General features: G+C 40.6%; 2 protein-coding genes across 2 annotated transcripts in view; one reads left to right on the top strand and one right to left on the bottom strand.

Moving 5' to 3' along the window:
- Positions 1-1,480: 1,480 nt before the first annotated feature.
- On the bottom strand, positions 1,481-19,931 carry RWDD1 (RWD domain containing 1). Its single transcript, XM_075862299.1, has 7 exons — positions 19,703-19,931; positions 18,387-18,452; positions 17,406-17,536; positions 9,706-9,849; positions 6,494-6,626; positions 6,048-6,110; positions 1,481-1,759 (listed from the first exon to the last, which is right to left on the bottom strand). The coding sequence occupies exons 1-7, from the start codon at positions 19,773-19,775 to the stop codon at positions 1,650-1,652; spliced, it is 720 nt and encodes a 239-aa protein (XP_075718414.1). The 5' UTR covers positions 19,776-19,931; the 3' UTR covers positions 1,481-1,649.
- A 260-nt stretch (positions 19,932-20,191) lies between these two features.
- TRAPPC3L (trafficking protein particle complex subunit 3L) overlaps positions 20,192-26,832 on the top strand; it is a 99,029-nt gene continuing 92,388 nt past the window's right edge. The window contains exon 1 of the mRNA XM_075862297.1: positions 20,192-20,294. The gene's annotated coding sequence lies outside the window, so the exon portion shown is untranslated. The remainder of the gene's footprint in view (positions 20,295-26,832) is intronic.

The following is a 26,832-nucleotide window of genomic DNA, read 5'->3' as shown; positions in this document are numbered from 1 at the left end:
AGCTCGATAGAGCCAACATTTTCCACCTTTAATGTGACCCATAATCTTTTACAATTCCATTGAAAAACAAACTGAAATCCTTTAGAGGTAAAAAATAAAAATAACAAAAACTACAATAATGTGGTTGCATAAGTGTAAACACCCTCTTATAATTGGGGATGTGGTTGTGTTCAGAATTAGAAAATCACATTTAAATTCATGTTAAAGAGGCCCTGTCACCAGTTTAATACTTCCCTATCTCCTACCAAATCTAAAGAAACGCATTGTTGTAGATAACTGCTGTTTTGTTTTTAAAAACATTTATTAGTGACAAAGTTTTGATGATTTTTACATTTATGCAAATTTTTTGTAAAAGCCCAACTGGGCGTTTTTTTTTGTTTCACCGAGTAGGCGTTTTGTAAAGAAAAGTATATGACGCTGACCAATCTTCTCTTCATATATGCCCAGCTTTATTCACAGCACGATCTCGCGAGATCACGATGTGACGTCACTTACACCCGCAGGTCCTTCACTGTGCTGTGCTGTGAATAAAGCTGGGCATGAATGAAGAGTAAGTGTATGACGCTGATTAGACTAAATTACCTACATAGTGCAGTGTATCAGAGCTGCCAGCTATTTACTGACAGCAAGCTTATTAGGTTTCGCCTCTGGGCACAGGAGCCGAATAGGCTCCTGCACTAGGTAGACCAGGAGGCCATTGTTAGGCCTCCAATTGCCATAGCAACCCTGCGGGTACCGATCTAACCACCTAGATGCAGCGATCATTTTATCTAAAGGGGTTAATCGGCCGGATGAGAGGCCAGCTGTGGTCCTGGCCGTTACAGTGGGGTGTCACAGCTGACATCCGCGGCTGATTGCACAGGTTCGGCTTCTGAGCCTGCGCCATCTTCTTGGCCCTGATCGCAAGCCATTTGGGCCCTGCCTCAGGGCAGGGCCTAAAAGGCTTCCGTACTATACAACCGACACCCGGTGGTGATGGCGCTGGCTCAGCCTCTGAGCCAGCTCCATCATCATCACGTACAGTTATGTGGGAAAGCGCTAACACAATAGCGCCCACGACGTAACTGTACGTGTGTTGTGTGATGGGGTTAAAGTATCTGCTGCTAACATCATGGTGCCAGATACCACAGAACAATTTCAGAAGTCATGTGGAGTCCATGCCAACAGGTCAGAGCTGAGGGGGACCTAAACAAAATTAGGCAGGTGGTTTTAATGTTATGGCTAAACCATGTAGATTGCTGACATGCTGTAACGCTGTTGGAGTGGGGACCCACAATGGTGTGTGGTATTTGTCTTTGTATGTAAAATACAGAACACCAGAAATTACATGTAAAACTAGGGTGAGTTATTCATTCCCACTAACACAATACACTGGCGAGCCTCTGCTTTTTTTCTATGTGCTCTATCTCTGGCATATAGTGGTATTTTTTTTTTCATTTTCTCCAATGAAACCCAGAAATAAAATAAAATTGCCAATAAGTTGATTTTAAGTCACTTTATTTAGTGTGATCTTTGAAGTGCTCAGAAGAAGAATCTCCTGATAATTAAAATAGGACTTAAAAAAAAAAATTAACAACAGTGGCTGTATACTTATGAGTCACAGATACTGTGACTTTCCTGACTCTTGAAGAGCAATGAGTCCAAGGTGATCAGTCACTTTCTAGATCAAGAGGGTTGTAATCTAAATCATCTTCATCATCCAATTCTAAATCATCCAATTCTTGGAATAGAGATTCATCCACTTCAACGCTGTTACCAGCTGCAAGGTAAAGAGGAAACATTTATGTCTCTACAGATCATAACACACAGGACTAGGTTACAGCTACACAGATACACACTTGCTCCACTAGGACAATTCTTTACACAAGTATGCCACTTAGTGGCTGCAAATGAGAATAGCACACAATATTCTAATAATGATATGTAATAATAGGTCTTTAAAGGCTATGGAAACCATTGAACACTTTTTTCCCCCTATAATAAAAATGTATGATGGCATCCTTTTAATTGGCTTTTGTTAAAAAAAATTACTTTTTGAGATAGGTGTATCTTGCGCTGAAAACCGTATCAGTCAGATCAGCGGGACTGACGGCTTCAGTGACAGCCTGTCCTACGTGTTATCAATCACAGGCAAGTTTCTAAGTACATAACTTAGATGTGATCAATAACAGCTGGACCCTGCATGTCAGGGACACGCAGGACCCGCTGTCACCGAAGACGTCAGTCTGAGCGGGTTTCAGCGCAGGATACAGCTTCTATGTATCCAGGATGGTGTTTAAAGGGGCTTTCCCACGAGAGACATTTATGACACATCCACAGGATATGTCATAAATGTCAGATAGATGCGGGTTCCACCTCTGGGACCCGCACCTATCTCCAGAACGGTGAACCCCCAAAACCCCATTCTGCCGCTGTGTGTTGCAGCTGAATAAAGGTGTTTTCCGACCATGAAAAACGTTATATGGTCGTGAGTTACGTAAACAGTGTAACTCGCGGAGTTACGCAATTTACGTAAGTCTCTTAGAATTTAATGGTAGTTTCGCAAACAGCGTAGCTCGCATGCTACGCTGCTTCTGTAATTGCCATTCACTACTATTGGAGTTACGCTGTTTACGTAACGAACGACCATATTAAAGTTTTTCATGGTCGGAAAACACCTTATTCAGCTGCAACACAGAGCGGCTGAATGGGGTTTAGGGGGCACCGTTCTGGAGATAGGTGCGGGTCCCAGAGGTGGGACCCACATCTATATGACATATCCTGTGGATGTGTCATAAATGTCTCGTGGGAAAACCCCTTTAATGCAATTTTTATTTTAAAAAAATGGTTTTACTTTTTGTGATACAGCTTCTAAAGTTTACATAGTCTTTAAAGTTGCACAATGTAGGCTAATAAGTTAGCAGTTTTAGTATTGCAACACAAGAAGTAACAATAGACCATCAATTTAAGCCCTTCCCGATGCAGCCAGTTTTGACCTTCCTGACAAGAGTCATTTTTCCAATTTATGTGGTAATAACTTTGGAATGCTTTTACTTAGGCTGTGTTCACATCAGCGTTGTCTTTCTGTCGGAGGTTTCCGCCGGGGGAACCCCTCGACGGAAAGGCAAACAGAAATCTTAGCTTCCGTTTGCATCTCCATTGATCTCAATGGTGACGGAAACTTTGCTAATGGTTTCCGTCCGTCACCCGTTGTGCAAGGGTTTTGCATCAATACCGTAGTTGAACCGTACTGGAATCAATACCGTAGTCGACTGCGTTATTCATTCCATCAGAATGACGGAACCCTTGCACAACGGAGACAAACGGTAACTATTTGCACCGGATCAGTCACCGTTGAAAATCAATGGCGACGCAAACGGAAAACTATGGTTTCCGTTTGTTTCAGTCAGAGTTCCGTTCGGACGGAATGCTCAGAAGGAACGCCAGAACGGAGTCCTGACGCAGATGTGAACGAAGCCTTCCAAGTTTAGCAGTAATCTCTCACGTTTTCAAGTAAGTTTCAAAAGCCTATTTTTTAGGAACCAGTTCTGTTCTGAAGTCGCTTTGAAGGGCCCTATATTAGAAACCCCCTATAAAATCACCCCATTTTAAAAACGGCGCCCCTCAATGTATTCAAAACAGCATTTAGAAAGTTTCTTAAACATTTCACAGGAATATTCAGTTTTAATCTTTCTTTTCTATAACACAGCAAGTGTTAACAGGGAACAGAACTCAATAATTATTACCCTGATTCTGAAGTTTTTAGAAATACCCCACGTGGCCCTAGTGTGCTACTTGACTGCTACACAGGCCTCAGAAATGAAGGTGCGCCATGTGGATTTTGGGGCCTTCTTTTTATTAGAATATATTTTAGTCCCCATGTCAGGTTTGAAGAGGTGCTGTGGTGTTGAAACATAGGAAACCACCCCCCCCCCCCCCAAAGAAGACCATTTTGGAAGTCACCCAGGGAATTCATATAGAGGTGCAGTGAGTATTTTATAGATTTTATTAGAATTGAGCCATGAAAATTAAATTTTTTCCAATAAGATGTAGATTTAGCTAAAAAAAAAAAAAAAATTCATTTCCACAAGGAATAAAAGAGAAAAAGCACCCCAACATTTGTAAATCAACTTCTCCCAAGTATGGAAAAACGCCATATGTGGTCATAAAATGCTGTTTGCACAGATGGCAGTGTTCAGAAGAGTAGAAACGCAGATTTTGCTAGATTGGTTTCTGGGTGCATGTAACATTTGCCGAGACCCCGAGGTACCAGTAAAGTGGAAACACCTAAAAAGTGACTCCATTTGGGAAGCTGCACCCGTTGAGGAATTCATCTAGGGGTATAGTGAGCATTTTGACCACACCATTTTTTTTTTCATTGATTAGCGTTGGGCAGCGGAAATTAAATTTCCCCCCAATAAGATGTCGTTTTGACTCAAAACGTTTCAATGTCACAAAATATGAAGGAGAAAAAGCATGCCAACATTTGTAAAGCAATTTCTCCCGAGTACGGCAATACCTCATATGTGGTCATAAACTGCTGTTTGGCCACATGGCAGCGCACAGAAGGGAAGGAGCGCCATTTGGCTTTTGGAATGTAGATTTTGCTGGATTTGTTTCTGGGTGCAATGTCACTTGTGCAGAGCCCCTGTAGTAATAGTACAGTGGAAACACACCAAAAGTGACTCCGTTTTGGAAACTACACCCCTTGAAGAATTCAACTTTGGGTATAGTGAAAATTTTGACCCCAAAAGTTTTTTGTCGAATTAGAATTAAGCCGTGAAAATGAAATATTACATTTTTTTTTTCCAATAAGATGTCGTTTTAAACCAACGTTTTTCATTTTCACAAGGAATAAAGCAGAAAAAGTAGCCCAACATTTGTAAAGCAGTATACGGCACTTGGCAGACCCGGAGGCCATCGGTTGCCATACCAACCATCTGCACCCCGCGATCGTATCAGCTAAAAAACCCTCAGATCCTGAAATCGCTATTAATATACAGCTGACATCCGGTGGTGATGGTGCAGGCTCAGCTTCTGAGCCCGTACCATCACGTAACTGTACTGCGGTTTGCGAGAACCACTTCACCACAGTGCCGTATATATACAGCGCATGTTGTGAAGGGGTTAAACAAAAGGTTCCTTGTCTGTAAACATCCCCTTCCCCCACCCAAAACTGCACCAGTATAAAAAAAAAATTATATATATATATCCAGCACAGAGTGTTTTTTTTCTTCTATAAAACCAACATTTCACCCATCACAGCCCGCAGAGCTTTTTACCCAGCTCCCCCAGACGGCAGAATGCCAGATCTGCCTAGTCATGCATTGATAAAGCCCCAACTATTATATCGTATTATTAGTCCAATTAGCTATTCAGGAGCGTGAAAAAGCTGGGTCAGAATCACTGTGAAGCTGTAATAAACAAATCTGACAAATCCCCACTGTAGCATAACTAAGCAGAGTTGCCTTTCAGGGTCCCAGGGAAGCTGGGTAAGAAAACATGTGGAGCTGTAACAGAATCCTGGCTACTAAATTGTGCCATAGTCAGGCAGATTTGCCTTTAAGGAACCTAGAAAAAGATGGGCAACTAGAACAATGTAAGGATATGTTCACAAGTGTTATTTTCTGCTGTAGATTTGTGTTACTTTTGTAAAAATAGCTGGTAAAAATATTTTTTACAATTTTTACACAAGTTGTTGAAAAATTTATTTGGAATACTCTTGTTTACATCCTAAGGCGTCACAAACGCTGCTATTCCATTCACTACCGGGTGGCAACAGATTCTATAGATGCCCTTTCCAACATGGCATGATATTCTGAACACCACTATTTTTTTCTCTCACTCTCGCAGAAACTTTAAGAAAAAAAGTAATCTGTGTGCCTCCATGTAATACCAAAAGGCACACGGATCAACAATATGGGACCATAGATTTCTATGGGTGCTGTGTTTGGGACCTGTGTCGCAAATAATCAGGTCAGGTTTTCATCCATAGGATAGAAGACAGAATGTTTCCATTGCTTTGGTCAGACTTTAGGCACTGCTAATACGTAACATTCACAACTAACCTTCTTCCAGAAATTTGATGTCAGATGTGTCCAGGTTATGATCTGTTTCAAACAGCTGCTTTCCTGCACAAGAAAAACACACATTTCCACCAAACGTAATTATTAAAGAAGTGCTATATGAAAAGTGTAACGTGGGCAAAAACTTACAAAACATGTAAAATACTGTAACATAGATAACCCAGTCAAGAAATGTCAACTTTCTGAATAAAGGTCATCAGACTGTACCAAAAAACTGTTCAATTACCAAAACCTGCATTTCATAATGCGCATGCCTTACGTGACTTTTACGTTTCTTACCGCTCGTGGGAAAAAAAAAACGCGTCCGCCTCCCATTGAAATCAATGGGAGCCAATTTCGGCCGTTTTTTGGCACGGTTTCCGCGTCAAAAAACTGTATGAACTAGGCCTCACAAGCAATGGATACAATGCATACAAAATAAGGCTTACCGGTTAATTTACTTTTTCCCGCTTGCTCCTCTTCCTTTTGTCTTTTTCTCCTCATTTCTGACATCTCGGCCTCAAATTTGGCTTTCCAATTAAGGAAGTTTTCAATTGTTACAGGAGTGCCATGGAAACGTACCTGAGAGAATGATGAGTTACACATTTATTTTAGACATTGCATATACAAAACGGCCAAGAACATGCGAGGTAACCACCTCGCCACCAGACTTTTTAAGGAATACCCACACTACTTTGTTACTTGGTGACACAGGCATGTGAGCGGGGAAAGATTTTCAATATAGCAAGCTGAAGTGGAAGCACGGGTTCCAAAAGGGAACTGTCAGAGTTTATTATGTAACTTTTGTGGTTATGGTATGAGTTAAAGGGGTTTTCCGAGTTATTTAAAAAATTGGCCATGGTAGGACGGATGCAAAAATAATAAAAAAATAGCGATTGCTCAACTCACGGATTCCCGTTGTTCCGGCGCTGCCGCTCCGTTCCTTCCCGTCGCTGTGTTTTTACATAGCTGCAGCGATGACGTGCCCGTCTACCCACGTGATCGCTGCAGCCAATCACTGGTCTCAGTGGGTATACGGTACAGAGGTGCTCTTTTTTTTTTTTTTCTTCTTTTGCATTACTCCCACTGTGGCCAATTTTTCAAATAACTCAGAAAGCCCCTTTAACAATTTACAAGCCATTTATATAGTGCCTTGACAAAGTATTCACCCCCCCCCCACCCCCCCGCCCCAGCCCCCCTTGGTGTTTTGCCTGTTTTGTTGCATCAAATCCTGGAATTAAAATGTATGCTCAACTTTATTTTATATAATGAACATGACAAAATCGCCCAAATTGTTAAAAGTGGAATGAAAAAAAATACCTTGTTAAAAAAAATACAACAAAAAGCTGAAAAGTTGTGAGTCCATATGTATTTACTCTTTTTGCTATGAAACCCCAAATAAAGTTCTGATCAAACCCATTAACTTCACAAGTCACATAACGAGTTGAATAAGGTCCATATGTGCAAGCAAAGTGTCACATGATCTGTCACATGATGTCAGTATAAATACACCTGTTCTGAAAGATCTCCGAGTCTGCAACACAACTAAACAAGCAACATAAAGACCAAGGAGCTCTCCATACAGGTCCATGGAGGTCTATAGATCAAAATTGGGTTATAAAAAAAAAAAAAGATTCCAAACTTTGAACATCCCACAGAGCCCCATTAAATCCACTATAACAAAATGGAAAGAATATGGCACAACTACAAACCTGACAAGAGATGCCCGCCTACCAATAGACATTGCTTATAGATAAACATAAGAAAACACAATTTGAGTTTGCCAAATAGCATGTGGTTGACCCCCCCAAATACATGGAAAAGGGTTCTCTGGTCAGATGAGACTAACATTTTACTTTACGTTATGAGAAACGCTGTGTGTGGTGGAAACCCAATTCTTCCCATCACCCGAAGAAAACCATCTCCACAGTGGAGCACGGCGGTGGCAGCATTTTGCCATGTGAATGCTTTTCATCGGCAGGGACTGGAAAACTGGTCAGGATTAATGAATAGATGGATGGCAGCAAATACAGGGCGTTTCTTGAGGAAAACCGGATTTCATCTGCCAGAGAATTGAGACTGGGATGAAGATTCACCTTCCAGCAGGACAATGACCTTAAACATAATTCTAAAACTATACCTGGAGTGGGTTAAGGGGATCATTGAAATATTTTGGAGTGACCTAGTCAAAGCTCAGAAATCAATCCAATTGAGAAACTGTGATTTGAAGACTGCTGTACATCAACACAACCCATCTAACTTAAAGGAGTTGGAACCGTTTTGCCAGGAAGTATAAGCAAAGATCTCTGTGTCTAGATGTGATAAGCTATTAGAGACGTACCCCAAGAGACTTGTATCTATAATTACAGCAAAAGGTGACTCCACAAAGTATAGGACCTTCAGGGGGTGAGTATTTGTGCACATTAAAGTTCCCTGTTTTTTGTCTTAATTATTGTCTGCGTCACAAGGTCCGCCATCTTTGTACACCTATTAAGCCTTGCCTCTGGCAGGGCTTAATAGGTGCCTGTCAGAATCACAATATACTGCAATGCATTAGTATTGCAGTATATTGTGCAAGCGATCTAACGATTGCTGGTTGAAGTCCCCTAGGGGGACTAATAAAAAAAGTAAAAATTAGTTAAATAAAGTGTTTTTTTGTGTAAAAAAAAATAAATTAAAAGTTCAAAAAACCCCCCTTTTCCCATTTTCCACCTAGAGCATAGTAAATAAATAAATAAACATAATTGGTATCGCCGCGTCCGTAAAAGTCTGAACTATTATAATATATCATTATTTAACCCACACAGTGAACGGCGTAAAAAAATAAATAAATTTGTAAACGCCAAAATCGCTATTTTTTGGTCACCTCATCTCCCACAAAAAATGAAATAAAAAGTGATCAAACCTTCGCATTTACACCAAAATGGTATTAAAAACCGCAGCTTAGCCCGCAAAAAATAAGCCCTCATACCGCTTAATCGACAGAAAAATAAAAAAGTTGTGGCTCTCGGAATTTGGCGACGCAAAATGAATTCTTTTTTACACTTACGTTTTTACTTGTAAAAGTAGTAAAATATAGAAAAAACTATATATATTTGGTATCGCCGTAATCGTATTGACCCACAGAATACAGTTAATATGTTGTTTTAATTGCACAGTGAATTCCGTAAAAACGTCGCGCAAAAAACAATGGAGAAATCGCTGTTTTTTTCATTTTCTACCCCACAAATAATTTTTTTTCTCGTTTCCTTGTACATTATATGACACAATAAATGGTGCGACGAAAAACTAGAACTCGTTCCGCAAAAATCAAGCCCTCATAGGACTATATCGACAAAAAATAAAAAAGTTATGGCTTCTGGAATGTGGGGAGGAAAAAACGAAAATGAAAATCTGAAAGTTGTTTACGTCGGGAAGGGGTTAAATAAGGGCATCTATATTATTCTCAAGGAGTTAGCACCAAAATTTAGGAGCTTCTGAAAAGGACAAGGAATGGGAGCTGCTGTCAGAGGTTCAGGAGGGCCCTGCCGTTCATTGTGCTTCACACCACTGCCAGCTGTTTCAGGGCTTCATGATCATCATCATCATCATATAGTGCAGAGGTGCTATAGTGACAACCACCGACATTCCTTTAGCGGTATTTTTCTATATTAACACTTACCTTTTCTTCTTCTTCTGCCTCCTTTTCCTTCTGAATTTTTTCATCTTCTATCCTGGTTTTTATTTGGTCTACAATTTCATTTAGTTTGTCTTGGACAGCAGACACTAAAGTGAAAATCATCACCATTCCCAGGTTCTCCTGAGCCTACAAAAGATTTTAGTTACATAGTTACATAGTTAGTACGGCTGAAAAAAGACACATGTCCATCAAGTTCAACCAAGGGACGGGAAAAGGGAAGGAAAACATTTCTACACATAGGAGCTTATATTTTTTTTGTTCTAGGAAATTATCTAACCCTTTTTTAAAGCCATCTACTGTCCCTGCTGTGACCAGCTCCTGCGGTAGGCTATTCCATAGATTCACAGTTCTCACTGTAAAGAAGCCTTGTCGCCTCTGCAGGTTGAACCTTTTTTTCTCCAGACGGAGGGAGTGCCCCCTTGTTTTTTGAGGGGGTTTTACATGGAACAGGATTTCACCATATTTTTTGTATGTGCCATTAATATATTTATATAAGTTAATCATGTCCCCCCTTAGTCGTCTTTTTTCAAGGCTAAATAGGTTTAATTCTTTAAATCTTTCCTCATAACTTAGATTCTCCATGCCCCTAATTAGCTTCGTTGCTCTTCTTTGTATTTTTTCCAACTCCAGGGCATCTTTTCTATGAACTGGAGCCCAGAACTGAACTGCATATTCTAGATGAGGCCTCACTAATGCTTTGTAAAGTGGTAATATTACATCCCTGTCCCGCGAGTCCATGCCTCTTTTAATACACGACAATATCTTGCTGGCCTTTGAAGCAGCTGATTGACATTGCATGCTGTTATTTAGTCTATGATTTACAAGTACACCCAGATCCTTCTCAACAAGTGACTCCCCCAGTGTAGCTCCCCCTAGGACATATGATGCCTGCAGGTTGTTGGTACCCAGATGCATAACTTTACATTTATCTACATTAAACTTAATTTGCCAAGTGGATGCCCAAACACTTAGTTTGTTTAAATCTGCTTGCAATTCACAAACTTCTTCTATAGACTGAACATTACTACATAGCTTGGTGTCATCTGAATAATAAATAGAAATAGTGCTATTAATCCCATCCTCTATATCATTAATAAATAAGTTGAATAATAGTGGTCCCAGCACTGAACCCTGGGGTACACCACTTATAACCGGGGACCATTCAGAGTAGGAATCATTGACCACAACTCTCTGGATACGGTCCTTGAGCCAATTCTCAATCCAATTACAAACTATATTTTCTAAACAAGAAAGAACATAGGGAGAAATCCTCCAGCTCACCTGACACACTCCGGTGTGTCGTAGATAGCGCCCGGATCCTCGTGTCGGCACACGGATAACAATAGGAGACAAGGAACAAAGGTAGGATCCAGCGCTGGATAGCGTTTAAAATGGAAGACTGTTTTCCAAGTTTAATGATGTAGATTTAAAAGGAAGTCCAGTAGTATTAGGTCCTGGGTGTGTACAAAGTGGAGGGATGGTGTCCTCTTAGGCCTACGTGTTTCGGACGACAACTGCGTCCTTAGACTTGGCTGTAGTAGGTTTTGAAAAGAGCGCGCTGTCATATATATGCTTTGTTAGTTGGGACAGCTGATTTGTTAATGGTAATTGCGTGTCATGGTTGTATTGCTCTTGGAACGCAAACACCAGCAATAGATGTCAGGTAACCGTGACTTGGTATTTTTATGGATGTTTGTGTGTATCTGTATGTGCAGAATTTTATTCGAAAATCTGCTTATATGTTTCCTAAATAAATTTCTAAATCTTGTAGTTTTTTGGAGATCGTGTCAAATTGCGTATTTATATATTTATTGAAATTTATTTGATTGGGTTGCGTTCCAGGACTCGTTTTGAAGTATGAATGGAGAGACAAACGTCGGCCCAGTCACACCTCCTTGTCAGCTTCGTCAGACAGAGGAAGATCGTGAATGTCTTTATTGGCTGTCGGTCAGTATTCATATCAGAATGAATTTTGTGATAATGTGTAATAATAATGGAATGTTTACATATTGTTACTGGTTTAGATAGATTAAAAGAGTTGTATTATTATTTATAAAGATGATTAATCTAACAGAACTGATTGAGTCTCTCGGACTTTGAGTTTTCTGTATGCAGTTGAATGTCCCATGTATATGCTGTATAGCTCTCAATATTTGTTCTATGTTTATTGTTTGTTTGTTGTGTTTGTTATTTTTTATTCATTGCGTATTTTTTATTAAAGTATATATATGATGAAAAATGATTTAATGATATTTAGAAACAGGGTGCTATATTGCGTTGACGAGGATGGGATGTGAAGGGGTGTAGGTTGGACCACAACTGTAACTGGTGGGGTAGGGAAACTTACATTGTAGACAACAAGGGCTAGGTGATGTGAAGGTTACTATGTACATGGCAATTAGCAAATATTATGCATGTACATGTTGGGAATATTTACATATAATTGGGATTGTATGTGTACCTTGGAGTAACTTGGAGCTTGCTGGCTTATTTTATGATGAGCGTCATTGGAACGTATATCTTTGTTGAGGTCCTATTTTTGTTATAGGTGGATCAATATAGATACATTAATTCTTTCTATAAGTTAAGACCTTCTGGGTATCTTGTATTTAGCCTATAGATCCAATAAGCTTCTCTCAAATGAGTTTTGTGTTTAATATCTCCACCTCGCTTTGATGGATGAATTTTTTCGATAGCGTAGCAGCGAAAAGTTTTGGTAGATCTGTTATGATGAGAAATGAAGTGTTTAGCCGCATTAGATATATTGAGAATATTTGCATTTCTTATGTAACTGAGATGTTCTAAGATTCTCGTCTTAAATTTTCGATTTGTACAGCCTACATATTTTAGATGGCATTCTGTGCACTCAATTAGGTAAATGACGGACTCTGAATTACAGTTGATGTAATTTTGGATTATAAAATTGTCTGTTTGTGTTGAATTACTAAAATTGTTGGTTGGGTATACATAGGAGCAGGTTTTACAGGGATGCTGGCCACATCTGTAAAAACCTTTGGTCTCTAACCATGTTGTTGTTGTGTTTTCATTAGATGTATATAAAGAGGGAGACAGAGTGCTGCCCAAGGAGAGGGCTTTTCTTGCTACTATCTTACAGCCTCCAGACAAGATTGTACGCAATGTGTCGTCTTCCATAAGGATGGGTAAGTAGTTGGTGACTATATTTTTGATTTTAGTAAATTGGTTACTTTGTTGTAAAATCAATGTAGGTTGGTTAACAACAGGTTGTGATTCTTGTCTTTTGTTGAGAATTTTGTGCTGGCCAAGGAGTTGATTTCTGGGTTTTTTATTCATGATATTACTGGCTCTGCTTAATGACCATTTCGGATAGCCTCTTTCTTGGAGTCTGGTATATATTTGTTTTTGTTCTGAGAGGTGCAATTTCTTTTTGCACGATGCATTTCACCCAGAGGTATGGCTTTAATGGTATGTTTTGTATGGTCACTTTTCGCGTGGAGTATGTTATTCGTAGCTGTGGGTTTCCGATGGGTTTTTGTGGATATAAATTGGCCTTTGTCTCCTTTTAATTCCAAGTCTAGGAATATAATGTGTGAAGTATCATGATGGTAGGTGAATTTTAGGTTGCACTGGTTGTTATTGAGGGCTTTTACAAATTCAGGGATGATGTTGATTTTTCCTTTCCAGATAATCAAAATATCGTCAATATATCTACCGTACCATTCTATGCAGTTGCTGTGGATATTGTCGGGGGAAAAAACGTGGAATTGTTCCCACCATGACATCACTAGATTGGCTACTGATGGAGAAAACTTAGCCCCCATTGACACGCCTTTGAGTTGTAAGTAATATTTCATATCAAATTGGAAATAGTTGTTAGTTAGTAGGAACATGAGTACTTCTAGAATGTAGACTTGAATTTTTTTTTCGTATATACTGTGTTTCAGCAGATGAAATTTGAGAGCAGTATGGGCTATTTCATGTGGGATTGATGTGTATAGTGATACAACATCGCATGTGAGCCAGGTGAAATTTTTTTCCCAGCGTTTGTTATGAAATAAGTTGAGAACATGTTTTGTATCCTTTAAAAAGCCAGGTGTATTTTGTGCTAGGGGCTGTAATAGTGTATCCAGCCATTCTGATAGCCTTTCAAGGATTGATCCGATGCCAGAGACAATTGGTCTCATTGGTGGTGGCACGGTTTGTTTATGGATCTTTGGTAGCGCATGGATTATAGGAGTAATAGGTTGTTCGATATAGATGAACTCTTTTTGTTTCTGAGTAATGAAACCTCCTTGTTGTCCATCGTCTAGTAATTTTTTCATCTGATGTTTAATTGTGTCGACAGGATTTCTAGCCAAAATCTTGTAGGTGGTTTTGTCAGATAACATGTTGATGATTGATTGTTCATAATCTTTCTTGTTCATGACTGTGACGTTACCACCTTTGTCTGACATTTTTATAGTTAAATCTTTGTTCTCATGTAATGATTTTACTGCTTTATTATGTTTGGTTGACATGTTCGTTCTAGGACGTTGGTTTTTGAGACTGTCAGCAAGATTATGTAACTCTTTTTCTATGACGGTTTGGAACCGATCCATAGAATCCGTACGTGAACTGGTGGGGTAGAATTTCGGATTTGATGTTGTAAATTTTTGCGCTGTCGTAACAGTTTGATTGGCAGTTTCACTACATAAGTGGTCTAGGCATACCATAGTTGAAAGTTCTTGAAATGTAAAATCTGCTGGTATGGATGCTATAGCTGTATCTGATCTTATCTCATTTGGCAACGTGATTGTAGATAGTGTCTCTGCGGAAGTATTATCAGGACTTGTTTCGCTTTGAAGAAAATGTTTTTTTACAGTTAAATTGCGGATAAATTTGTTAATGTCTAATATTGTATTGAATAAGTAAAAAAAAAATTTGGGGGCGAAGTTGAGACCCAATGTTAATACTTCGTTCTGCTCTGGAGTTAACAAGGTAGAGGATAAATTGGTGACATTGGTTATCGGTATTGTTGGTATTTTCTTGGGCGGAGGCGACGATTTTGTTCTTGATTTATTCGACTTGTGTTTCCTACCGCCCCTCCTTCCCCGTTTTTTGACTCGCTCTTTGCAAAACCTACTACAGCCAAGTCTAAGGACGCAGTTGTCGTCCGAAACGCGTAGGCCTAAGAGGACACCATCCCTCCACTTTGTACACACCCAGGACCTAATACTACTGGACTTCCTTTTAAATCTACATCATTAAACTTGGAAAACAGTCTTCCATTTTAAACGCTATCCAGCGCTGGATCCTACCTTTGTTCCTTGTCTCCTATATTTTCTAAACCTATAGTCCTTAATTTACCCATTAGACGTCTATGGGGGACAGTGTCAAATGCCTTTGCAAAGTCCAAAAACACTATATTCACAGCGGCCCCTCTGTCTAGGCTTCTGCTCACCTCTTCATAAAAACAAATCAGGTTGGTTTGACAACTTCTGTCCTTAGTAACACCGTGCTGGCTGTCACTTATAATACTATTTTTTGTCACATAATCCTGTATATAGTCCCTCAATAGCCCCTCAAACATTTTCCCCACGATGGATGTTAAGCTTACTGGCCTATAATTACTCGGGGATGACCCAAAGCCCTTTTTGAAAATAGGCACAATTGCCCTGTGCCAGTCCCTTGGCACTATACCAGTCAAACAATCTGTGGGAGGGATCCTCCAGCTCACCTTGATGCAGATTTTCACTGCGCTCTGCGCCTGGATCGCCATGACAGCTCACATTGTTGTAGACAGAAGAAATGAACAAAAGTAGAGGTTGCTCTTTTGAGGGTCCATTCTGCATACCCTCTTTTACGTAGTCTCCTACAAATTTTCTGTTGTTCCACCCGATAATTGGGGTCATTACCACAATTTCTTTTTGCTCTGTACATTTCTCCCACTGGGATTGATGAGATGGTTTGTCTGGGGTGACCACTTGTTGCGTGCAAGATAGTGTTCCCTGAAATGGGCTTACGGTATGTTTTAGTGTTGATTATTTCCCCTACATGTCCTTTGAGTTCCAAATCCACAAACTGGATAGTATCTTTTTGAAAAGAATAGGTGAATTTCAAATTTAATTGGTTATCATTAAGATAATTGATGAAATTTGGGACATCAGACATGTTACCTTCCCATATAAATAGCAGATCGTCTATATACCTTGCATACCAATTAATAGACCTTGCCAGAGAAGGGGAGAATTTAGCTCCCATTGATATTCCCTTAAGTTTTGAGTAAATAAAGCCATGAGGAAGGACGTGGTGTACGTCTGAAACGCGTAAGCACCTTACCCATATTTTCACCCTTGCATTCGGGAATGATCTTGTTTTAATCATCCAAATAAAATTGGAACTACGTTCTATTTTAAATTTGACTGCACTGGACCATCTACTTTTGTTCATTTCTTCTGACTATACCAGTCACTAGAGAATCTCTGAATATTATGAAAAGGGGGACAGAAATAACTGAACTAAGCTCTTCAGGAATTCTAGGGTGTAACCCATCTGGTCCCGGGGCCTTGTGCACATTTATTTTATTTAATTTAGCTTGGTGTTATCATTTTTTTGTTCTAACGATCACGTACCAATGGCTGGCATTCCAGGTGAGCTCCAAGCCAAAGTACTACAGTGAACTGTCATCAATGGGCATCGCAAACAATCGCACACCAGAATCTATTGGCCTCTCTTGACCGGTTGTACCGAAGCGTCACCAGATACTTGTAGAACCTATCTGGCCATTTCTTGCTTGTGTGTAACAATTTAGCCAGCAAACCTTAGAAGATACTTCTGTAGATTTTAATGCCACTATAAAACAACAACTTTTTGTGCAAAAAAATATAGAACATCCTTTTTATAGGATCACTAAAACTATGAGGCCTTATTGGGTAGACTCGTAGAAGAGGAGTCTGAGAAGACTTAACATATGTCAGGAGCCGGATGGTACCCTCTTGACAACTAAAACATCAGCAATATTTCTGTATATATGTTTTACCTGCTCCAAGTATTTAATATTCAACCCAGCCCAGTTTGTCTATAAAGAATTAAAGGGGTTCTATGAGATTAGAAAAACATGGCTACTTTCTTCAAGGAACAGCACCACTCTTGTCCATGGGCTGTATATGGTATTGCAGCTCAGCCCTATTGAAGTAAATGGGGCTAAGCTGCAATACCAGACACAGGCCATGGACAAGAGTGGCGCTGTTTGTGGAAGCAGCCATTTTTTTTAAATCTTATGGAAACCCTCTTACGCAAGATTGGACTCGTGTGTGACATGGGGTATTGCTCCACCTGCAGCCGCTGATGAGCCACTGCTAAGGATTGAACAACCACATTTGGGGGGAGGGAATAAGTGCTCGTGATGTCCCCCACAATACTACAAGGTGATTATTTTTCACGATAAACTCCTATGGGAAAGACTTCTTTTATAATCAGAACAGGACAGCGACATGGATGTGATAGACACCACAGCTTGTATTCCGCCTATAGCACTGCAGAGCGGCTCTACAGCTATCAGGACATTGGTACAGTGGCCACAGCAGCAGACTATGGTTTTGAATGATTGGTGTGCTTGACTTAAAGGTAAAGATATTGCAGAACTCGTGGATTTACACAAATCTTATTGCCACGGTTTTACCAGAAAAACAAAAAGTAAAGTAATGGTAACGTTTAGGACTCACCTGCTCCCCTAATAAGGCCAACAAAGCCGAAGCATCACCATCTTCAAGATTCTCCTGAGAAACTATTTCATAGAGAGGAGCTTCATCTGGATATGACACCACATAAGTAAACTTCAGAGTTACTTGTACATCTGGAAAATATGGTATATTGTATTATTATCATGAGTAACTTTGGAGCTGCAGGATCAACATTTTCCCCTTTAGAAAAACTCAAGCAGACACAAGTCCTCCTCTGCACCTAAAGGTGTCCTCCGCTTTGGACATGACCTACTTATTAGAAAGGTCTCTTGTAAGCGGACCACAAAGTGTCCCCCCTGCTGTAACCCTGGGTTCTAACCACCAGTTTGCTCTTCCTGGCAGAATACATGGGAAGTCCTTGTGGCGGGTATGAATATGCGCCACCAGAACTTGAATTCACTGTAATAATGGCAGATTTTAGCCAAGATAAATAAATACAATGATCAATTACATTTGGTTTTGACTGGCGTTTCCCTTTAAACTATTATACTAGTGATGTACAAGAACAAAGCAAATCGGTCACCAGTTTAACTTAAAGGGGTTTTCTCTAAATAGACATTCATGGCATATAAACAGGATATGCCATAAATGTCTAATAGATGCGGATACCCCCTCCGGGACCCGCACCTATCTCCAGAACAGGGAATCTGGTCGCATTTTGCGACTCCTTAGTCACATCCATATTTTTCAAGGCACTTTAAAATGGTCTAGGATGGTGCAAAAAGTAAGATCCAGCTGAAATCCATAACATAGGGTATGCTGTAAAAACGTCACCATTTTTTTCCAAAGCATGTGAATAGGGTTTTGGAAAACCCCATTCACCTGCATTGTACTGTACTGTACTCTGCTTCAGATTTTCTATGCGGATTTGTGAAGTGTCAGAACAGCTCCTTCTATAGAACAAACTTTCTACAACGTCTCAAGGCACTGACAAGTGCACAAAACAACACTCTACAAACGTACTTTCTTCTTCTTCTCCTGCTTCTGATGACACAGTGATGGAGAAACTTTCTGGGGACGTAGAGAAGACTGAAAAACAAATAACAACGTTCATGAAAATTAATCTATTTATAGAATGCAAGCAACAGATGTGTTCATTCTTAGGCTGGGTTCACACGACCATGGAACTACTGTCCTGCACTGAAAACATGTTTTCAGTATGGGACAGTTGTCCTGCAGCGAGGCAGGGACTCCTAGTGTCGTACATAACTATGATGCTAGGAGCCAGGCTCTCTGCAGTGTGTTCAGTCCGGGACTTGCGACCGAAATACGTTCCGTCCTTTACGGACGTAACATGCTCGTGTGAACCCAGCCTTACCTTTCCTCTTATCTCAACGTATCCTGAGATGTGTGGCGCGAGATGACCAGTTTTGAAAAAAAAACACATGATTTCGCGATACTGTGTCACAAAGGCATGTGGCGATATTGTATTGAGTTGGTTTCATGAGAAATGGAGTTCTTAACCAAACTCAAGCAAAGGTAAGGGTGAATACGTGTAAATGTATAGAGCTTACTAATGCTTCTAAAGTGTCCCACCAATGCTACGTTCCCGCCCGATGTGACATCAAGCGAGGAGAGACGCGCTGGTCGGTACAGTTGCCAACTGTACGACACAAAGCAAATATTGTGTACGGGTCCCATTAATAAGAATAGGGACACTTTAATGACAAATGATCCAATAAACATAATGGGCAGATCTAGAAATGTATTTAGGACATGAAATATCATACTCCAGCTCCACTTTTTCCAACACATAGGTTGGAGTCAAGAACGTGGGTGGGGCTTCAGAGTTGCGCCGGGAGCGCCTCACTTATCAAGATATTCGCACACTTTTCTACTTAGAAATGTATCGGAAAACACCACCAGACCCGGCTTTAAAACTACGACCAATTGATTTGTTGATGAATCTGGTGCACGATTCACGCCAGTAGTAATAGGTCTCCCCGTCAGTTCCCATCATGCCGGCATCACGGTTATAACTAGTCAAATTTGCTATTCTGAAACCTAGGAAAGCTGGGTTATCACCCAGCTTTCTCAGAACTATAGATTTAACTATATAGGATTATGTGTTTTCTGGAGATCTTCCTCTATATGACACGAACATGATCCATGAAACTAGAAGTGGACTGCAGAGATGTCCTATGTGTTCTTGTTGCACCACCATCTTGGACCTCGTGACAGTGCATTATCACAGGGTGTTATACTTATTTTGCTAGCTGGCAGGCATGGCCCATGCACTACTATCACATGAGAACACGCCGTGCTCCAGAGCCGCTCACCTGTGAAGGAGTCAGCATAAATAGACTCTAGAGCCTCCAGCTCATTGCGCTGTTCCTCGGCGTAGTCCGTCATGGTTAATGGGCCATGGAAGCGAACAGCAGCGGAGGGGGACAGTCACAGGACCTGTGAGGTATTATGGGACCTGGCCGGTGTCTCGGCTGCCGCTGAGGCTTAGCCGGCCACGCTCAGGAAAGGATCGATAACTCTGACATCGATTGCTCCTGCCTGTGCTACTGAAACGCCCTATTCACTCTTCAGTTACTGGGAGTTTCAGTGCGATCTCGCGCCCTGAGAGACAACATATTTCATTATCTTTTTTTATCATATTTTTATTATGTATTTGATAGATATCCAGACTGTACTATTATTCGATAGGTGAGATGGAGTTACCGTTATCTCTGTAAGACTGATCTTACAGGTTATCGATTGGTTGAGACTTAAACGTCGCGGTATGTGACGTCGAAAACATGCGCTGGTTCAGAACAGACGCTGTACTGTACATGTAGTTGTATGTGCTGTGCTCCAGGACCACCTTGCTTATAGAGGATATGAAATAGTTTACTTTGAGTGAATAAGACTTTTCTCATCCAGGTAAAGGACCTTTAGTCCCTGTGGTTAGGACCAATATAATAGTCAATACATATAAACGAAAGCTACTTCCCATCCTTTCAAAGCATTTCTCAATGCCCCCTAGTGGTCAGACTATAAACTGTCTCCAGTCTTGAAATATTCCATGCCTACGGTGGTCAACTATAATATTAATAATCTTAACATAGCGTCAACATATTCTGCATCTCTTTACAATTCAGAGTGAACATGCCAGACAATATGAGACATTACATACTGACAAAATTAATCAACAATCCAAACAGGAGTGAGGGTGAAGTTTATCATTTGCGGACATATCAATATTTGATCTTCATTTAACCCCTTAGTGACCACCAATACGCCTTTTCACGGTGGTCACTAAGGGGACTTAGGCTAAGCCGTCACCTTTTCACTGCGGCCCAGTCTAAGTCCTGCACAGGTGTCCTGTGCAGGCTAGGGCCGGGACTCGCCTGTCTAATGACAGCCGGGCTCCTGCTCCAATGACTGCGATCAAAATTTACTTAGATCGTGGCCGTTTAACCTGTTAAATGCCGCCTTCAATAGCGACCACGGCAACTTGTTTACAGAGGGACGGGGCTCCCTCTCTCACCCATCGGCGGCCTTCAAATGCAATCACGGGCCTCTGATGGGGTGCCGTGATAGCCGGCGGCCTGATAAAAGTCCCCAGGTCTGCCCAGGGCATATGCCAGGCACAGCCTAATATTTATATTAGGCTATATTATTTATATTAAACCTTTTCTGTTTACATTCATAGTGTTACTGCTGTTGCGCGAATCACACGCGTCCCACGGAAGTGCTTCTGTGTGGTGCGCATGATTTTCACGCACCCACTGACTTCAATGGGTGCGTGATGCGCGAAAAACGCAGAAATAGAGGACCTGTCGTGAGTTTTACGCAGCGGACACGCTGCGCAAAAATCACTGACAGTCTGCACTGCCCCATAGACTAACATAGGTCCGTACGACACGCGTGAAAAGCACGTGCGTTGCACGGATGTATTACACGTTCGTGTAAATCCGCCCTTACACTGACAGGCAATAATGCTTTGGTATACTAAGTATACCAAAGCATTATAGCAGCGATCTAAAGATCGCATAGTAAAGTCCCCTAGTGGGACTAAAAAAATAAGTAATAAATGTGAAATAAAAATGACAGTAAAAAATTTAATAAAACCATTTTTTTCCCATAAAAAAGTGTAAAAAATAAATAAAAGTACACATATATGGTATCGCCGCAACCCTAATTACGCAAACAATAAAGATAATATGTAATTTAAACCGCTAGGTGAACACCGTAAAAAAAAAACGTAAATAAACAACAGCGAAATTGCAATTTTTTTTCATTGCCCCCAAAAATGTCATAAAACGTCATCAATAAGTCCCATGTACCATAAAACAGTACCAATCAAAACCCCAAAAATCACTACGTTGACGGAAAAAGAAAACAATTACAGCCCTTGGAAAGCGACAATGCAAAAACAAATAATTTTAGTTCAAAAGTATTTTTATTGTGCAAAAGTCGTAAAACATAAAAAACCTCTACATATGTGGTATCGCCGTAATCGTACCGACCCATAGAATAAGGGTAACATGTTATTTACGCCGCACAGTGAACGGCGTCCATTTAAAACACATAGAACAATGGTGCAATTTCAGGTTTTTTTTCTATTCCCCGAAAAAAGTTAATAAAAGTTAATCAAAAAATGATATGTACCCAAAAATGGTGCTATTAAAAAGTACAACTAATCCCACAAAAAAACAAGATCTTTTAAAGCTATGTTGACGGAAAAATAAAAAAGTTATAGCTCTTTGAATGCGACTATAGAAAAACTAAAAAAATAGTTTGGTCATTAGGGCCTAAAATAGGATGGTCATTAAGGGGTTAAAGGGGTTTTCCCACCAGGCACATTTATGACATATCCACAGGATATGTCATAAATGTCAGATAGATGCGGGTTCCACCTCTGGGGCCCGTACCTATCTCTAGAACGGGGCCCCCTAACCCCGTTCAGCCGCTGTGTGTGTCTGCTGATTTCCGACCATGAAGGTGAAAACAGTGTAACTTGCTGAGCTACGCTGTTTTCGTAAGCCCCATAGAACTGAATGATTATGGAAACAGTGTAGCTCACATGCTACGCTTCTTCCTTAAAGAGGCTCTGTCACCAGATTTTGCAACCCCTATCTGCTATTGCAGCAGATAGGCGCTGCAATGTAGATTACAGTAACGTTTTTATTTTTAAAAAACGAGCATTTTTGGCCAAGTTATGACCATTTTTGTAGTTATGCAAATGAGGCTTGCAAAAGTCCAAGTGGGCGTGTTTAAAAGTAAAAGTCCAAGTGGGCGTGTATTATGTGCGTACATCGGGGCGTTTTTAATACTTTTACTAGCTGGGCGTTCTGATGAGAAGTATCATCCACTTCTCTTCAGAACGCCCAGCTTGTGACAGTGCAGATCTGTGACGTCACTCACAGGTCCTGCATCGTGACGGCCACATCGGCACCAGAGGCTGCAGTTGATTCTGCAGCAGCATCAGCGTTTGCAGGTAAGTAGCTACATCGACTTACTTGCTAACTTTATGTCTACTTTATGTTAGCATCGTTTTTTTTAACCTCCTTTTATTTTTCTAGGTCGTTACAAGGCTTAGAACTTTAGCAGCAATTTCTCACATTTTCAAGAAAACTTCAAAAGGCTGTTTTTATAGGGTCCAGTTCAGATCTGAAGTGGATTTGAGGGGCCTATATTTTTGGAAACCCCCATAAATCACCCCATTTTAAAAACTGCACCCTCAAGGTATTCACAACAGCATTTAGAAAGTTTCTTAACCCTTTAGGCGTTTCACAAGAATTGAAGCAACTGGAAGTGGTATTTACAAATTAAATTATTTTTTTTGCAGAAATTCAATTTTAATCCATATGTTTCTGTGACACAGAAGGTTTTACCAGAGAAACGCAACTCAATATTTATTGCCCAGATTCTGCAGTTTTTAGTAATATCCTACATGTGGCCCTAGTGTGCTACTGGACTGAAGCACCGGCCTCAGAAGCAAAGGAGCACCTAGTGGATTTTGGGGATTTCTTTTTATTAGATTATATTTTAGACACCATGTCAGCTTAGAAGAGGTCTTCTGGTGCCAAAACATAGTAAACACCTCATTAAAAACCCCATTTTAGAAACTACACCCCACAAGGAATTAATCTAGGAGTGTAGTGAGCATTTTGACCTCAAGGGTGTCCCATAAATGTTATTAGAATTGGGCAGTGAAAATTAAGAATTAATTTTTTTTCCAATAAGACAGCTGTAGTTCAAAATGTTTCATATTTTTCAACAAATAAAGGAGAAAAAGCACTCCAACATTTGTAAAGCAACTTCTCCAGAGTAGGGAAATACCCCATATGTGGTCATAAACTGCTGTTTGGATATGTGGCAGAGCTCAGAAGAGAAGGAGCACCATTTGGCATTTGAGGCACAGATTTTGCTTCCTGGGCACCATGTTGCATTTACAGAGCCCTTGAAGTACACTTACAGTAAAAACCCATGGAAGGTGACTCCATTTGGTAAACTACACCCCTTGAGGAATCTAGGGGTGTAGTGATAATTTTGACCCCACAGGTTTTTGCTGAATTTATTAGATTCGGGCGTGAAAATATATATATATTTTTCTTTTCCCAATAAGATGTAGTTCTTACTCAAAATTTAGCATTTTCACAAGGACTATAGGAGAAAGGTACCTTTTCATTTGTAAAGCATTTTATCCCGAGTACGGCAATACCCCATATGTGATGGCAAACGTCTGTTTGGACACATGGCAGGGCTCAGAAAAAAGGAGCGTAATTTGTTTTTTTGAGCGCATATTTTTGCTGAATTGGTTTCTGGGCGCTATGTCGCATGTGCAAAGCCGACTGATGTACCAATACAGTACAAATTCCCCAGATATGACCCCATTTTCGAGACTTTACCGCTCAAGGAATTAAATTAGGGTTCTAGTGAATATTTTTACCCCACAGGTGTTTTAAAGATTTTATTAGAATTGGGCATGAAGATTTAAAGCTACACTTTTTCCAATAATATGTTGTTTTAGCTTAACATTTTTAATTTTTACAAGGAATGCAGGAGAAAAAAGACACCCCAAACTTTGTCACGCAATTTCTCCCGAGTAAGGCAGTACCCCACATGTGGTCATAACCTGCTATTTGGTCACACAGCAAGGCTGTAAATGGAAGGAGCGCCATATGGTTTTTGGAGTGGAGCTATTACAAGATTAGTTTTCGGACACCATGTTGCATTGAGCTAAGGTACCAGTACAGTGGAAATCCCTGAATAATTACCCCATTTTGGAAACTACATTCCTCAAGGAATTCATCTAGAAGTGTAGTGAGCATTTTGACCCCACAGGTGTTTTGAAGAAATTAGTTCACAATAGATGTTGCTGATTGAAAATTGTCATTTTTCCACAGATAAGCCATTTCAGTGCCCAATGTGTTGTGCCCAACTTGTACCACTGGAGACACACACCCCATAAATTGTTAAGTGGGTTCTCCAGAGTATAGTAATACCCAATATGTGGTCATAAACTGCTGTTTGGGCACACTGCCAGGCTCAGAGGCACCGCCATTTGGCTTTTGAAGCGCAGATTTTGCTTGTTAGCAGTTTTGTTTGGGGTTTTACTGGTATTTCAGCTTATAATGTGGGGGCATATGTAAGCTGTGCGGAGTATATCAGGGTAGATGTAAGCTGGGCGGAGTACATCAGGGTAGATTTAAGCTGTGCGTCGAACATTGGTATATGTAAGCTGGGCGGAGTGCATCAGGGTATATGTAAGCTGGGTGGAGTGCATAAGGGTATATGTTAGCTGGGCGGAGTACATCAGGGTATATGTAAGCTGTGCGGAGTACATCAGGGTATATGTAAGCTGTACGGAGTACATCAGCGTATATATAAGCTGGGCGGAGTACATCAGGCTATATGTAAGCTGTGTGGAGTACATCAGGGTATATGTAATATGTTCGGGTACATCAGGGTATATGTAAGCTGGGCGGAGTGCATCAGGGTATATGTAAGTTGTGAGGAGTACATCAGGGTATATGTAAGCTGTGCGGAGTACATCAGGGTATATGTAAGCTGGGCGGAGTGCAACAGCGTATATTTAAGCTGGGCGGAGTGCATCAGGGTATATGTAAACTGTGCGGAGTACATCAGGGTATATGTAAGCTGTCCGGAGTGCATCAGGGTATATGTAAGCTGGGCGGAGTGCATCAGGGTATATGTAAGCTGGGCGGAGTGCATCAGGGTATATGTAAGCTGTGCGGACTACATGAAGGTATATATCAACTGGGCGGAGTACATCAGGTTATATGTAAACTGTGAGGAGTACATCAGGGTATATCTAATCTGTGAGGAGTACATCAGGGTATATCTAATCTGTGAGGAGTACATCAGGGTATATATAATCTGTGCGGAGTACATCAGGGTATATGTAATCTGTGCAGAGTTCATCAGGGTATATGTAAGCTGGGCGGAGTACATCAGGGTATATGTAAGCTGTGCGGAGTACATCAGGGTATATGTAAGCTGGGCGGAGTACATCAGGGTATATGTAAGCTGTGCGGAGTACATCGGTATATGTAATCTGTGCAGAGTTCATCAGGGTATATGTAAGCTGGGCGGAGTAGATCAGGGTATATGTAAGCTGCGAGGAGTACATCAGGGTATATGTAAGCTGGGCGGAGTACATCAGGGTATATGTAAGCTGTGCGGAGTACATCAGGGTATATGTAATCTGTGCAGAGTTCATCAGGGTATATGTAAACTGGGCGGCGTACATCAGGGTATATGTAAGATGTGCGGAGTACATCAGGGTATATGTAAGCTGTGCGGAGTACATCGGTATATGTAATCTGTGCAGAGTTCATCAGGGTATATGTAAACTGTGCGGAGTGCATCAGGGTATATGTGGGCTGGGCGGAGTACATCAGGGTATATGTAAGCTGGGCGGAGTACATCAGGGTATATGTAAGCTGGGCGGAGTACATCAGGGTATATGTAAGCTGTGCGGAGTACATCAGGGTATATGTAAGCTATGTGGAGTACATCAGGGTATATGTAAGCTGTGCGGAGTACATCCGGGCATAATAGAATGATCTAATAATGGGGTGTATGAATAATAAAATGAATAATCCATGGATTGGTGTACGCTTTGAACCAATCGTTTTCTCACAGGCCGGGATTTTAGGGTGTTATACAACATATCTGCGTTCCAGTATCGCCTAATCTTTGACTTCTTCACTAGCCCTATAAGCCGCACAAGGCCCTAAAGTTTCCTCATCTCCGCTACATCTATGGGGTCCACCTGTGGGGTCTAGCAAATAATGATGTGGGGTTTTAATGAAAAACTACTGGACCTAAAAAATTAGTCTGGGCCATCATTTTGCATCATTGCGTTTTGAGATTCATAACTTTTTTTTTTTCTGTTGATGGAGCTGTGTGGTTTTTTTTTTACCACTATTTATTCCATTTTTTGGGA

This window comes from Rhinoderma darwinii, chromosome 4, assembly GCF_050947455.1.
Source record: "Rhinoderma darwinii isolate aRhiDar2 chromosome 4, aRhiDar2.hap1, whole genome shotgun sequence".
NCBI lineage: Eukaryota > Metazoa > Chordata > Amphibia > Anura > Rhinodermatidae > Rhinoderma > Rhinoderma darwinii.
Note: the sequence above shows the minus strand (reverse complement) of the source record. Positions and strands in the feature narration are given on the sequence as shown.

What these genes read in the sequence shown, in the direction of transcription:
- RWDD1 (XM_075862299.1), bottom strand. Translation starts at nt 19,775, where the DNA reads ATGACGGACTACGCCGAGGAACAGCGCAATGAGCTGGAGGCTCTAGAG. An exon ending in TTATGCTGACTCCTTCACAG is followed by an intron (nt 18,453 to 19,702) that starts GTGAGCGGCTCT and finishes TTTGTTTTTCAG; the next exon opens with TCTTCTCTACGTCCCCAGAA. An exon ending in TGGCCTTATTAGGGGAGCAG is followed by an intron (nt 9,850 to 17,405) that starts GTGAGTCCTAAA and finishes AATCTTTTGTAG; the next exon opens with GCTCAGGAGAACCTGGGAAT.